The 15,239-nt window shown below is 55.6% G+C and overlaps 1 protein-coding gene across 1 annotated transcript; it reads right to left on the minus strand.

The window, feature by feature from the left end:
* Nucleotides 1-1,404: 1,404 nt before the first annotated feature.
* On the minus strand, nt 1,405-14,838 carry TBATA (thymus, brain and testes associated). Its single transcript, XM_053923439.1, has 9 exons — nt 14,809-14,838; nt 13,261-13,543; nt 11,174-11,329; nt 10,245-10,324; nt 8,893-9,066; nt 6,914-6,995; nt 5,959-6,103; nt 4,341-4,393; nt 1,405-3,285 (listed from the first exon to the last, which is right to left on the minus strand). The coding sequence occupies exons 1-9, from the start codon at nt 14,836-14,838 to the stop codon at nt 3,206-3,208; spliced, it is 1,083 nt and encodes a 360-aa protein (XP_053779414.1). The 3' UTR covers nt 1,405-3,205.
* Between the last annotated feature and the right edge of the window lie 401 nt (nt 14,839-15,239).

The raw sequence follows: 15,239 nt of genomic DNA on the forward strand, positions 1-15,239 counted from the left end.
CACCTGCCCAGACTTACTATGGCAGCCCAGTAAAGCTGGAAGAATAGGAAATGCTGGCAGGTGTAACTGATTGTAGGAGGAGTCGGAAATGGGGCTGCAGAGGAAGACTGGCGCTGGGATTTAAACCCAAGCATGGCAGCCATGCCAGGAGAGGGCCACACGGCTTTGGTGGAGTAGGGGCACCACGGCTGGGGTGAGAGTCAGGACCACATGGCTTTGGGGTGCTCCCTTTTGCCACACAGCTTAGGGAGCAGGAGAGACTTTGCCAGGAAGAAAAGAGGTGAAAGGACTCTTGCTGGTGGGCCATGAGAAGGTGCCACATGGCTTTGGAGTAACTGGAGATCCTGGTGGCGACACAGCTGATGGTTCCAAGGAGCCTGAATCACAGACTTCTACTTCTTTTCCTGAGACACGGTACCCTGGACTGGGCAAAGGAGAGAAGGGAGGACTGTGCATCTGTGGGTGTTCTAAAGGACTTTAGTATTTTAACGAAGACATTAAGTCATTACTCTAAGTCTGTATAACTTTTAAATAATTCCTTTCCTTTTCACCAGTCTCCAGCATTGAGAGACGTCTTTCCTCTGGCAGCAGGCAAAGCGAACCTAGTGGGGGGACGACCCCCGGAAAAAAGGGAGGGTCTTTTTGGCAATAGTATGTCGTTCACTGCCCCACCCCGGGTCTGTTCTACAACACGTGGACTGAGAACGTTGTGAGAAGCTGCAGTGGCGAACACCTCATGGCAGTATTTCCTGAAAAATCGAAGGCGAGGTAGAAGGATTACCCAAAGGGCCAGGGTTTTGTGCAAACAAGCGTGGTTTATTTTGGAAGTAGGTATCTTCTAGAATTTTTGCTGTGTGAATTCCTAATTACTTGTAGCGGAGGAGGGTACACTCTCATAACCACAACTGCCAAGGGGCAAGGACCCTGTTCCGTGAACAGACCTGTGATGAGGCTGGACGGGCCAAGGAGGGGCTGGAGCGGCTGGGGGAAGAAGCTAAACTGCTGCATTGATAAAAATAAATAAATAAACATGAGGGGAAACAGCGCCATGTTACAATGTGGGTGAGCCTTGAGGCGTTATGCTGACTGAAATAGACCAGACCCCAAAGGACAAATAAGTGTGACTGTGTGGTCCCACTTCCATGAGGTGCCGGAGCGGCCCGATTCAGAGAGGCAGAAAGTAGAATGGCGGTGGCCAGGGGCTTGGGGAGGGCGGGCGGGGGGTGGGGAGTCGTGATTAATGCTCACAGTTTCAGTTTTGCAAGATAAAGGGTCCTGCAGACGGACGCGGTGACAGCGGCACAACACCGCTGAACTGTACACTTAAAAATGGATAGAGTGGTGCATTTTACGTGATACCTATTTTACCACAATAAGACATTGGAAAAGCATTAAAATGTGGGCTTTCTAGGGGGACACCGGTCCAGGGGAGAGGACAGAGGAGGAGAAAGCCAGAGACATGGCAGGAGGCTGTCGCCAAGGAAAAATCCCCCATGGGAGAGTGGCCAAGGACTTTTCAAAACCAAAGCTATTGAATATTGAGCATGAAGCTGTTTGCTGGATTCACAGCAAATTCCCATCCAGCCCCTAATCTCCATTGAAGCCTAGCGCACACAAAAGTTTCCTGGGAACGGGGTATTTGGGAAAACCCGGAGGGACTCAGTCCACCTGAACTGACCTAAGTGGAGCAGCGCTGCAAGTGTGGAATGGAGCCACAATCCGTGGACTGAACTCAGAGAAGTAGGAGCACAGAGTCACAGGTGACCTTGGCATTGTAAATCCTCAGTGCCTTCCTCCCCTCCACCTTTCAGGGAATTTCACCTTGCAGACATCTCAAGGATGACATTGGACTTCCCAGAGTGTCATGGACATCCTCTCCAGACCTTAAAAGACAGACACGCCCTGGGGGTGTCTGAGTCACATTGATACGATGATGCCCCTTTCCTCCTTGACCTTGCCAACCACCATCTCGCTAACCTCGCGCTTTGCAGGAATGTAGTCCCAGCTTTTGGAGAGGGTTGCTGTTTGTAAGTCAGTGGAGTGCAGTGAGGATTCTGGAACCAGACCTGTTGGGTTTGGATCTGGGGTCTGCCACTTACGATGTGCCTCGGACACCTTGTTTCACCTTTCTGAGCCTCAGTTTATTCATCTATAAAACAGTAGTTATAGTATTAATACTCCACCTCATAGAGATTTTGGGAGAATCAAATATAGGATCACATACAAAGTACGTAGAACAGTTGACATAGTGTTTGAGGACTGGAGTGAAGAAATAAAATGGACTCATTACTGTCAAGCTGCTAAATTATGGAAATTAGGTAGGCCGAGGCACAAGGAAACAATTGTTCTTGTTTTAACTGACCCTGGGAACTTAAACTGTTGAACTTTCCGACCCTATGTCAAAGCCTGGACGCAAGTCAGCGCGTCGTGCGGAAATGCCTGGACGTGCATCCAACCTGCAGTGAACCAGTGAGTGGCCTCAGGAAGCAAATGTCCCGTTGTCCAGACCACCAGACACCTGGCAAATACCATCTCAGCCCGGTCCAGGGGCTGCGAGTGCAGGGCTGAGTGCGCTTTTTACTGTACCAACCCTCGGCTTTTCTTTCCCCTTCGGAACACTGGGTATTGCCCAGGTGTGTTTCCAGTGTGCAAACCCTAAGACCCTTGAGCAAATCTGTCATTGGTATTTGGCCAAAGCCCCCTGACTTTTTGGGGACAGGTAACATTGTTCATTAGCTATTACCAAAGTCCCTGCCTCAGTGCCATGTAGGACTTCAATAATCGGTATCAGTGATCATTATAAGGGGTCCTGTGGGTTCCTGACCTCTGCCCTAACCTGCCCAGAGCCTTGTGCGCCTTGGTTCAAGGAGCAGCAGAGCTTTCTCGGGCCGCCCCTGCCACTATTTGCTCCTTTGTTCCCTGGAAGGCAAAGGAACGAGGCGAGCCCTACGTGGACAGTGGCATTCAGGCCTCTCCAAGGGAGTGAGGGTGGTTCCACGCAGCTCACCCCCCTCGGGGAAGAAACCACCCAAGCACAGACCTGCTGCTGATAGGAGAGTGGAACTGTCCTCTTAAAGGGAAGACCCTATTTTAATAGACTCTGTGTGATAGGAAAGCACGTATTGCTTCTGAGGTGGTAGAGGCGAAAACAAGCTCGAACTCCGGGCTGACTGTAGAGCAGGGCGGGCAGAGCGGGGCAGACTCCTTAGAGCTCTGTCTTTGGTGCTTTCTCTTCTGTGTTCTGGCTTGGATGTATCCGCAGAACTTGTGCTTTCCCAATGTGCTCTGGGAGAAGGGGAGACACAGCGGGCGGGAGAGGATCAGGAGGGGCCAGACCCCTACCTGGGAGCTGCCCAGGAGACTTGGGGGGACCCCTGTCCCTACAAGGCCCCAAGCAGAAGTGCAAGAGCAGGGGGAGATGGGTGAGAGCCCAAGTCAATGCTGCTTCTGCCCTGGGCTCTGCCGGTGCCTGGGAGAGCTGACTCTTCTCTGAGCCTCGCCTCCACCCTCTTCTTTCTAGATCCAGGTAACAAATATCGATGAAGTGCCTACTCTCTGCAGACACTCCGCCAGCCACTCAGGGCCTGGTACAGTCTCGTGAGGGAGAATACAGTGCATGGCAGATACTGTCTTCTCTCCCCTCGAACACCCTCCTCCCTGCCTTGGTTTAAGACACAGGGGTGACTACAGCAGCCTCCTCCTCCCCTCCCTCATTCCCTCCAGCCCCCAAGAGTCCATATGCGACACAGAAACCGGAGGGGTCCTGCCCATAACCCTCCAGTGCACCCCAGTGCCCTCTGCATGAGACCACACACCAGGGCCACCTGTCTCATCTCGTTTCTTACCACTGTCCCCAACCCACAAGGCCCGGGTCACCCTGGTCTGCTCACTCTTCCACCATCACACCAGGCAGGTAGGATTCCTGTTTGTGGGCTCTCCCCTGACTGCTTAGGGCTGAATCCTTCCTGCTGTTCAGCTCCAGGAGCCCGCCCCTCTCCGCTCTGGGCCTTCTCGCTGTCTACCACATCGCCCTGCCTTAATTCCTCCCAGCATGTGTGCCCCTGCAGCGTTTTTATTTGTTGTCTGCACACCTCCTCCCGAGTCTGCAGGCTCCCTGGCAGCAGGGACTTGTCTGAATTCTTCCCCAGTGATCCCTAGAGCCTGGCACACAGGTGCTAGGTAAGTTTCTGTTGAACGAATGAATGAGTGAATGGTTGAGTGGATGAGATGAACAGCTTCTTTGGGCAGAGACCCATCTCCAAGGAGTCTTAAACCCCCCGAGGAATCCAGCCAGGGTGGGCCTCCGTGAGCCTCCAGTGACCTGCCACGGGGAATCTTACCTGGCTTTTCGCTTTTTGGTAGAGCTGCTGCCTTGGACTTGTTTGGGGATTGGCTGTAACCAACACAAAGGGAAGGAGGTCAGGGAAGGCCAGGCTGGAGCACATCATGGCAGAGCAGCAGGGTGGGTGGGGAGGTGGGGGAAGTTCTCCAGGAAGAGGCAGGAGCCAGGCCTCCCTGAGAGCCAGCAAGCGTCTGTCTGTGGCGGGCACCACCCGAAGCAGGACCCTGACAACTGTGACTCCACTGCCTGCTGTGGCCACAGGGAAACGAGGCGCTCCCATCCCGGGAGCTGTAAGGGAGGCCGCTACACCAGTGCCCCGCCGGGCAGGCCCTCTCTTGGTCTCTTGCTTCCGCGCAGATAGGAATCCTTTCCCCTTAGTGGAGAAGAGAGAACCTGCTTCCCTGATGAATTACTTACAAGCATGAATAACGCTCTTATATTATCTTGTATCGGCTTTGCACTTCGGCAAGCCTTTTTATGCGCCGAATGGAATTTGTCCCCCCTACAACTATGGCAGAGAGGCTTCTGAGAGGACAAACTGCGGCTCACACAGGCAGGTGGCTTCACCAAGGCCACGGTGAGGCAAGCCCGCCTTGCTCCTCTGCCTCCTCTGGCTTCCCAACGTGGAAAAGAAAACCAAATGCAGCACCCGTACCTTCCACAAATCTAAGCGAGCACAAGCACCTGCGTACTTCTCCCCAAGCCCATCACGCTGCAACCACCCCCAACCTAACAACCTCTAAGTGCGCACATTCCCGATTCCATTCCTGACACTTCCCCCCACTCCTTCCCTCGTTCAAGTCCTCATCAACCCAGCAGGGCTCTCCAAGCTCTATCAGAAATACCTGGGAGATTGTTAAAAATACACAAACCCTGTGTACCCACCTCCCACGCCACCAGCTGTGCTAGACTTTCCAGGAATTTTCACTTTTAACAAGCTCTGCTGTGAGTGAGCACAGCTGGGCGTGTAAGGCAGGCACTCCCAAGTCTGATCCCAGCTCTTCCGCTGAGCGCCAGGTGACTTGGGGCCATTCGACTGTGGCTGAGCCTCAGTTTTCTCATCCATAAAATGGAGGTGATAGGACCTCCACGGGTGGTTGTATGGACTAGAACCACGTAAAGCACCCAGCGATGGCAGGCAGCTACCACGGGCACTCAGTACTGCAGGCGCCAGTGCTGGCCGTCCGGCCCTCCCCTTCCCTTTCCCCACTTGGGGTCAGTTTCTTTCTCTCCAGCCATCCAGGGCCCTTAGTACCAATGGAAAGGCACCACTGCCTGCCTGTGTTAGCTCCCCTTCTCCACTTGTGTCTTCCCAAGAGCTTCTGGAGGGCTAGCTGCAGTTCTCCAGCCCTGTCTTGCTACAGCTGGCACGGGCCACCCCCTCGGGCACCCCCACAGCTGGCAGCTGGAGTCTGGTCTGGCAGAGTGGGTCTTTGAGCAGCGCAAGTAGCCCTGGAGGGTCCCATGAGAGAGGCTCACCTCCCCCTCCAGGACAGGCTCCGGCTAGTCCCAGGCTCCCTTCTCTGGACCCCACTAGCCTCACCTGGGGGGACAGGGCCTGAATGTGAGGGAGCAGTTCTGGGAACAGAGGGGCAAGTGAGGGGTGTGAAGCCCACCTGTATGATGGCTGTTGCCTTTCTTGAGGAGGTTCCTGGACTTCTCGGAGCTGGTGCAGGAGTTTTTCTGTTGGGATGGAGACTAGAGGCTGGGGAAGCAGCTGAGCCACTGCTGCCTGCAGGAGCCCCAGGGCCAAGTCTTTTTCTGTAAGCAGAGCCGGGGAGCAGAGTCCTCAGGGGCAGGACCCCAGACCCCATTTTGTCCCTAGATGGGAGATGCAGGAAGCAGGGCTCCAGCCCTTCTGCCTAATCCTGGCCCAGGGTGGCTTTCTCTAACCACCTCACATTCTGCCCACTGGGCCCCACGGGGAGGCCCTACTTCTCCCTGGCCCTGTGTGTGCTGTGTACCCAGCCCTTCCACATCTCCTCGTGTGCACCTTGCTCTTCGCTCACCTGCACACCACATACCCTGGCCCGTCTGGGAAGACCATAGGGGACCTGCCCCCTCCTCCTCCCCCTTCACTCTTCCCATCAGGAAGACTTCCCAATCATCTCTCAGCTCTCATCGCTCCTCACCTTCCCACTTAGACCTAGCCTCTACCCTGTCCCACCGTGTGCATGCATGTCTTTTCATGTGTTCACATGCATATACATGTGTGTCCTTATGTGCATGCATTTGCATTTGTGTGTGCGCGCATTTCCCACAGTGGTGGGTGAGGGCTGAGTCTGCTAAGTCTGGTCTTTGGACTTCTCCCTCCCAGGTGCCGAGGCCTGCAGTCAGCGCAGAGGAGGGGTCCCCTCTGAGGAGCAGGGTCATGGATATCCTGCTGAGGAATGGGAAGAGGGAGCTGATGTCCAGCTGGACAAAGGTAGTTTGGGGCTCCAAAAGGACTCGAGGCTCAGGCAGAAGGCCCTGGGGAGGGAGCCCGGTAACATCTGAGTGCTGCCGAATGAGCAGACAAGGCCCTTAGCAGCCTCCACTCCGAGGACGACCAGGGATGGGGCTGAGTCTCACCCTTGGGAGGAGCAAAGAGCAGCCAGAACTGGATAGCACTCAAGGAGTCTGTTTGCAGGATCTGACAAAGGAGCTCCAAGATCTGTGGGCAGGACAGACGTGGGTCAGTGCGCTGGATGGCCTGTTCCAGCCGGCAGTGCAGGCACCTGCCTCCTGAAGTGGGCCCAGAACCGCATGCTTGGCTACATTGGTCCCCACGATGGTCCTTGCCTCCCATCTGTATGGGACTTTGCACTCTACGGAGGGCCTGCTCTCTCAACAGCCCTGGGGGGTGGGAGGGCGGGATTCTTAAATTCCTCACTGAACAGGTAAGCAATCTGAGGCCTTGAGAGAGGAGGCCACCTAGCAGGGAGATGGAGGCAGAACTAACCCTCAGAATCAGATAGGTGGACCCCTATCTCTGAACCCTGCTTGGGCTGGTTGTACCCCAAGTCCCTCCCGGGGAAGGTGAAGTCAGAGCTGGACAGTCAGCTCCTCAGAGACGCACCGAGTCCCAAATGCCCGAGTCCTTGGTGTGGGGATTTCAGGGACCCCAGGAGCTTCCCCACCCTGAAGTTCCCAAATTCAGAGTCTGGAGATGTTAGCAAAGAGGCAGGGTGATCCCAGTGGGGGCCGGCTGGTTCTGCAAGCTGCTCGGCTTGGGGCTCCTTCCCGCCACGGAGCAGCACGCCCGCTTTGCTGGCAGCTGCGTCCTCAGCGTCTGCCGTCTTTGCTGCTTCAGGGCCCCTTCCCCCCTGCATCCTCCAGTCAAGGATCATTGGGAAAAGATCCAGCTCTGTCTTGACAGGGCTACAGGGGCTCCCTAGGGCATGATGCTGATGGCGACTGTGTCTGTGCTTGGCTGGAGTTTGAGCCCGCGATGGGAGATGGAGCACCTGGTGTCCTAGGAAAGGGGGTTCCTTCTTTCAGGAGAGCCCACTTGAACCAGTGGAGGTCAGAGGGGAACCTGCGCTTGACTTGCCCCGGGCCTATGCCTGCTAGGGTGTCCACCCTTGCCCCCGGGTACCCACCCTCTGTGGTGACCCTGCCCCCACTCTGCCCCAGGGTCCCTCTCAATTTCCCCGGCATCCAACTTACCTGCCCTGTGCACCCTCCCCAAGGAACCCGAGAACCTATTTCCAGACAAGGTGAAGCCGCCCTATGGTGGAGAAAGTACTGTGTTCTAGTCCCAGCTGTGCTGCTTCCTCTATGGGGACCTGGGCCACAAAATGTCACCTGGCAGAGCCTCAGCCTCCCCATCTGTGAAATGAGGATCTGGGGCCCTGTCTGCTCCGCTCACTTCATTGGACTGTTTTGAACGCACTGGTCACAGGCACGGCGTTGAGATTCTGGCTAACTGTCCGGCCTTTCCTGGAGAACATGTGTGCATTTTAACAGGGACTTTCAATGCCTTAACCCACTGGAATGAGTCACGGACTCATCTCAGGCCTTGATGGGGAAACTTGAATGTGGGGGAGGTGGGCTTTGTGCTCTGTCATAGCACAGACCAGACGCCTCCCAGAATGTGGGGAGACGAGGCTAGGGCCAGCCTTGCAGGTGGCAGAGTGCCACACACCGGGGGTGGTCTGGGGATACACTAGGCAGGACCTTCGTCTCCATGCTTCTCCTTCCACCACTGTAGCTCCCCTCATTAACTTGCCAGGTGCCAAAGCGGGAACAGACCTTAGTGATAACATTTCTATGCCCCCAGTTTGGCTCAATCATGGGACTAAGGCCCCAAGAGGGGAAAGGACTTAACAAAGAAGGAAAAGCTTACACAGAAACCTGGAAGCAGCAGGGGATTGGGCTCCTGACTCCCAGGTCTGGAGTTCTCAGGTCTTACAGTATTAGGTGCACGTATCCCTGGGAGAATTCACACTCAGCAGTTTGTAAGGGTTCTAGTTGGGATCGCTGTCAGCCTGGGAGCGACACCACCCTGTTCTCTGTCCTCAGACTAGGGCCTCTCTAGGGCCACAGCCCCGGCCTTCCTAGGGTCTCACCAGCAGCTCCTGATCCTGCAGGACATAGGTCTGGCCTCCTACGTCTCTGCTGGAAGGGTAGCTCCCTTGGCCCTGGCGGGAGTGGCGGCGGCTGAGTGCTTGGGCGGAAGCAGGGATGAGCCTCCCGGTCTCTGCTGAGTACTTTGCCCCCTGCTCCCGTTTAGGCTCCTCCTGCTGGAAGAAAAGTGGCCAGAGACTCCAGGGGTGGGGGTATGGAATAGACAGACAAACAGCCAGACAGACAGGAGAGAGGGCAGATAGGACAGAAGAGAAGGAGGCTGGGTCATGCCTCCGGGTGCCTATCCCCTCCTCTCCTGGAACCTCAGCATCACAGCAGTGCAGGGACGTGGATGTTGAGCAGGCCAGCCCCGCCCTGTCCTAGACCCCTCTCCCCAGCAGGGCCCTTCCATTATAGCCAAAGCCCTTCCTCCTGAAACTTCACGGAACTCTGGCCACCCACCTACTCTCTCCACCCCCTCACTACACCCCTGCCCCCCAGCCTATCAGATATTTGAAAACAGTATTTTGTGCTGAGGTCCCCACCACCTACCATAATTCCTAGCTCAGCTGCCCCCAGGTCTGTCTCCCACAGCTTGGCGTCCTTTCTTAGCCCTGGGAAACCCTCCTAAGCTGGGCCTGTGGGCACAAGGCCTGGGGCCTCTAGACTCAGCAACTCCAGTTAAGACTGGTAATATCTTTTCTTCCCATTTTAAAGATAAGAAAAACTGAGACCCAGGCTGTTTAGCTGAGTTGCCCCCAGAGCTACAGCGAATTAGCTGCAGAGCAGAGATGAGAATTCTGCTGCCCGTTACAAGCGTAGGACAAGACTCACCCACAAAGGGCCAGGCCTCTCCTAGGACCAGTTCCTACTACCCTCAAGCTGCCTCCAACTTGTCTTTACTGCTCAGCAAATAGCACCCATGAGACCACTCCGCTCCTGTTTGAAAACCTTCAGTGGCTCTCCACTCCTTATGAGATTAGGCACCACACTAAGTTCAGAAATTAAAGGCTGCTCTTGCCCACATTCTAAGTCAGCCCCTCCCCACCTTCTCTCCCATTGCCCTGCACTTCAGCTCCCTGCTCTCTAAAGATGTTCTGTGTTTTCCAGCTTCTGAGCTTTTGTGCTGTGTGCCTCTGTGAGGATGCCCCCACCCACTTCTGAACTAGGAACCCTTCCTGCATTTCTCCACCCGCCCCCCATACTTGTTGCCCCCCCACCCCTGTGCCGACAGCAGTGCTGAGCAAACGCTTGCCCTTCTGCAGATCAGGTTGGCCAGACTGGGGCGGGGTTTCCTTACAAAGGGCTGGGCCCACTGGTCTCTTCCCAGGCAGCCCCTTTGTTCTGCACCCACCTCTTTGTTCTTCAGCTCATTCTCCTTGCTGAACGTGACCACCTGGGAAGCCAGGTCCTTCAACTCCTTCTTCCAAGCCTCTGGGGGAAGGGGACAAGATCCTGGCAACTGATGTCTGGGGCCCCTCTGCTTGCCCTCCCTTTGGCACCGGGTGTTGGGGGGCTGTAGGTGGAAGAGCATCCTCTCCTCCCACTTGTCCACCTGCATCTTAAAGGGAAGGGGAAGCGGTGCCCTTGGAGGAAGGATTGGGAATCGCACTGTCGCACAGTCGGTGGGTAGGAGGGGCTGTGGAGGGGCTGTGGTTGTCCCAGCCTGTGGCTTGACTGAGAGCTGCTGGAGAGCATTTGGCGATTTATGCCAAGATGCGAGTGGTTTAATCTAGCTTTGTCCGTTTTAGGAAACTGAAGCCAAGATTGAGATTCAGCCAATACTCAGTGCCAGCTACTAAAAGACTGAGCTACTGGAGAGGGGGTTACAGAGCACTGTCCAAGCTTTCTGAACCCCCCTGCCCGCAGGCTGCCCCAGCTCCTTCCGCAGGACCCCGCCCCACAACAGAAAGGGCGAAGCCTGGCAGAGCAGAGGCCTCGGGCACGCAGTGGTGCCACCTGTGGCTGACTGTTCTGATGGCTGGTGCCTGATACAAGTCCTAAATCTTTCCGATCTCATTCCTGTTTATAGTAAGTCACAGGACTGTTGCCCAAATCTGCTCGTCCTCTGCTTGTGATTACTCCTCAAACACCTCAAAGCCAAGCAGGGGCACGTTTCTGAGGACTTGGGGGTGGGAAATAATGTAGATGCAGATACCAGAGGAAATGGGGGAAAGATGGGGTACCTGACTGATACTATTTTTTTCTCAGGCCCCTATGAAAGTGGGACAGCCTTTGGAGAGAGGCATAAACCCAAGGTAGGTCTGTGGCCCAAGTACCCACCAGAAAAAAGCCGGGGGTCCCGATTGGACTGCGGGTCTCCAACGGGGGCAGGGATGGTTGGCATCCCCATCAGACAGTGCGATAAGAGTGTGGCTTGAGGCAAGGGAGACAGAGAGAACTTGTCCTGGACAACACAGACGGGCTTCCCGGTGAGATCTGTGAAGGGGTGGAGGCTGTGAGAGGGTGGGCCTGGGTGGCCCATGAGAGCCCCAGCAGGCTGGGCAGGGGGAGTGCTGGCCCCACTTCTTCCAGTGCCCACAGCCCACAGACCGACCGTTAGAGCCTGGAGAGCCTGTGTGACCTCCAGACCTTACCCTGGGCACTTAGAACGGACAGCTGAGTGATGTGCTCAGGGTCACGCAGCAAGTTGGGCTTCCTGAGACCCTAGTCCTGAGGTCCGTTTGGCTGTGACAGGTGTGAGCATACAGAGGTAAGCAGTCTGACAAGGGACACATATGGGTGGAAGCAATAAGCCATAGTCTCTGACGAGAGGGACCTGGGCTCAAACCGCAGAGAGTGAGATTTAGCTTAAGCCTCTGGATAAAGCCTTCTACCATCTGTCGGCCTGTGCAGGCTTGAGCTCCGGGCAGCCTGGAGGTAGTGGCAGGCACTATACACCTGCGGACCCCTTGGCCTACGGCCTGTGTGATATCGTCTTACTGCTAGATAGTTAAGCTTTGAGGGCCAGCCTCATCAGGACAGAGCGAATGCTCACTGACCCCTTCCTGAAACACTTTCCTTTCAGGCCCCTCACTCTCCTGGCTTGTCCTAGCTTGCCAGCCACTCATCTCCTTGGCTGCTTACTCCTCCTCTCGGCCTTTTAGCCTTGGGGTCCCTGGGGCTCAGTCCCCAGGTTCTTGTATTCACACAGCCTCCTGGACACTCCCATCTGGGTGCGCCACTTCAAACACCCTCCGTCCTGGAATCGTCCTCCTGTCTGCACCTCTCCCCCGAACTCCAGACCCCCTGCGTCTCCGCCTGGATGTCTAAAAGGATCTCACATTCTGAACCTCATAGGTCTCAGACCAAACTCCTGACTCCTCCCCCATCCTCCACAGCCCCTTCTGAAGTCATCTTTGTCCCAGTTAATGCGACTCTAGTTTTCCCAAAACCTGAGGGTCCACATCGACTCCTCTCTCCCTCTCACACTATTTTTAATCAATCAGCAGATCTTGCTGGCTCTACCTTCGGTGTATCTCTAGGGCGGGGCCCCTGACTCTCCCACTACGACCTCCCTGGTTTGAGCCACCACCCAGACAGAGGCCAATAGGTCACTTCTGACACTGCTTTGCTCTCAGCTTTCAGTGGCTCTCATCTGACTCAGTGACATGGCCCAGCGACGGCTACAGTGGCCTCCAAGGCCCACACGATCTGTGTCCCCATTGCCTCTCTGCTGCATCTCCTTCTCCCCCTCCTTACTCTGCGCCAGCCGCATTGGCCTCCTTGCTGTCCCTCCACAGAGGCAAGAGGCTTGCCTCGGGGTCCTCATACTCGCTCTTCACTCTGCCCAGGACACTGCGCCCCCACCCCAACGTCCACATGGTTGATTCATGCCCTCTCTTCTTCCAGTTCTTTGCTCGAAAGTCATGCCATTGGTCAGCTCTCCCCCTCTACAGCCTTGGCGCTCACCATGCCCTGACGCCTGGTCTGTTTCCCCGTCCTTCCCCCCACCCCACACCCCTGAGAGTCAGCTCCTGAGGATGGGGACTGTCTTGTTTGTTGTCATATTCCCAGGGTCTAAGACAGTGCCTGACTCACATGTGGTTCACGCTCAGTAGACACTGCTGGGTGAAATGACCTGTGCTGGAGAACTGAGCGCAGCTCCGAGGCAGAACATTCGTCCCTTTCTCCGATTTGTAAGATGGGAGAATCGGCAACTAGGGAAACCCTGTAGGGCCCTCGGAGCCTGCTCCTCAAGTTAAGTCTTGGCTTGGCCAAGTGCTTGCAAGTGGCCAAGCAGCTCTGTGACCCTGGCCAAGTTCCCATTCTCTCTGAGCCTTAGGCTAGAAATAGGGGCTGGGTCCACCCTTTCCAGGATTTAAAAGTCCCCACCACCAGCAGCCAGGCCCTGGCCACCCCTGCCCTACCTTGGATGTGGGTCACACGCTGTGGGTGGGGGTGATGCCGGGAGAAGAAAGAGTGGTGGCTGAGGCGGCCGAAGCGGTTGGTGCCAGGGGCTTGGGGCTTGGGGGTCCTCAGTGCCTCTTGGATCACCTTGAAATCCACAATCCCTGGGACCAGCAGTTCTTTCTGTGGCCTGTCGGTCTCGTGGCTCCTTGGCCTGTGCTCTGTCTTCTCAGCCTTCAGCTCGGCCTTTGGACTGAAGAAGAGGGTCAAGATGAAGCTAGTGAAGCCTCCTGGCAGCAGTGCCTGCCCAGACTCAGAGCTCAGGGCTTAGTAGAGAGTCCATTCCTGACATACTCTGAAATGCAGTTTCCAGGATTTTCTCTACAAATCCTCCCCCGCCCCCTCCCCCCACACCTGAGCTTAAAGCCAGGCATCCTAGGGGATCCCTTCCCAAATGAGACAACCCCCAGTCCCAGGGAGGCTTCTGTCTTCCTAAGGTGCCTTAGCAGGGAGCTAGGATCCCTCTGAGAAGACTCAATGGAATTCCCCAGGACCCCAGTTTTCTCACAGGAACCCTCTCTCTAGCCAGAAAGAGAAGCTATGGACCCACCTACTCATCCAAATACCTGGATGGAGCAAAGGCACATTATATACACTTCCAGAGCCAGAGGGCTGACCCCAGCAAGGCTCTCTCCCCAAGCGAGACTATTGGCAGCCCAAGAGAAGCCAGTTGTAGGCTGTCACTCCTCCCCCTCGCCTGCCCCCCATGCCATCAGCGGCAGTTCTAGCCCAGACTCAGCATTGAGGCCAAAGCAGGCCTCAAGGTCAGACTACACCAGCAAATCCTTTTCCTGTGGGAGCCCCTCCCAGTAGATGCTGAGCTGATGGGGCAGCTCTCAGGGGTGCGACGCTGCAGGGAAGCTTCAAGCTCTTGCTTCGCTTCACTGGAGACAAGCTGTCTCAGGTTCTCTGTCCTCCACCTTGTACCCCTTCCCTCTCCTGAGCACGCTCTGCCTCTGCCCCTGGAGGAAGAGGTCAAAGTCCTCTTCCAGCAAGGATCCCCCGCTGCTCTCCGCCCGGTGCCTGGTGGGACCACCTGCCTGCTCGCTGTCTGCTTCCCCTTCTCCCGGTGGCCCTGGCTGGAGGGAGTCCTTCTGGAGTGTAGATGGACTCTGGATATGCTAAGCAAGGTGTTCTGCCTCAGGACCCTCTGAGGATTTTGCTGACCAGGCCCCTGAGTTTCCTGTTCCATCCTTGATTTGCTCCTAAGGGACCTGGGACTTAAAGAAATAAAGAAAACCTTCCCTGAAAGTCACATTAGCCGGCCTCCCCTAGCCCCCAGCTAACAATGTCCCCCCTTGAAAATCCCTGGAATTCCTGTGCTCAGTGCTCCTGGCCCCTGCTACCGTACCCTCTCCCCATGCAGAGAGGGGTCCCGCCTGTGACCTAAGGTACCTCAGGCCTGAGAACCCATTTGGGGCCTAGCTGATGGCAGTGGAAGATGAGGAGGGATAGCCTCCCTTGGACCCTCCTCAGTCTATTGAGTTTCTCTGAGGCCGCTTTTGTACCTCCACCTCCTCAGTGCGCAGGGTAGGCATTCGGGGCCTCACCTTGTCAGCGGTTGCTCAGCCAGTTGGGTTCTCACTTCTGTAGCCATTGTATGGTTTCTATTAGAATAAAGATCAGTGCATTTAATGCTAGTGTTGAAGATGACTATCAGGAGCTCTCACAGACTGGCCGCGAGGGTGTAAACTGGAACAGACACTTTGGGAGAAAAAGATTGGCAATATCTCATAAAACTGAACATTTGCATACTGCATCATCCAGCAGGTCCTCTCCCCGGTGTGGGCCCAGGCGCAGCTCTTACAGACGCCCACGTGGGGCTGTTTGTAAGACTGTGCAAAGGAACAAGTATCAGACTAGTAAACACCTGCGGACAGCCCCAGTGTCCAGTGGCAGAAGAATGAATAAACAAACCGAGGTACGTTCAGGCAATTGA

Source organism: Desmodus rotundus, chromosome 4, assembly GCF_022682495.2.
Source record: "Desmodus rotundus isolate HL8 chromosome 4, HLdesRot8A.1, whole genome shotgun sequence".
NCBI lineage: Eukaryota > Metazoa > Chordata > Mammalia > Chiroptera > Phyllostomidae > Desmodus > Desmodus rotundus.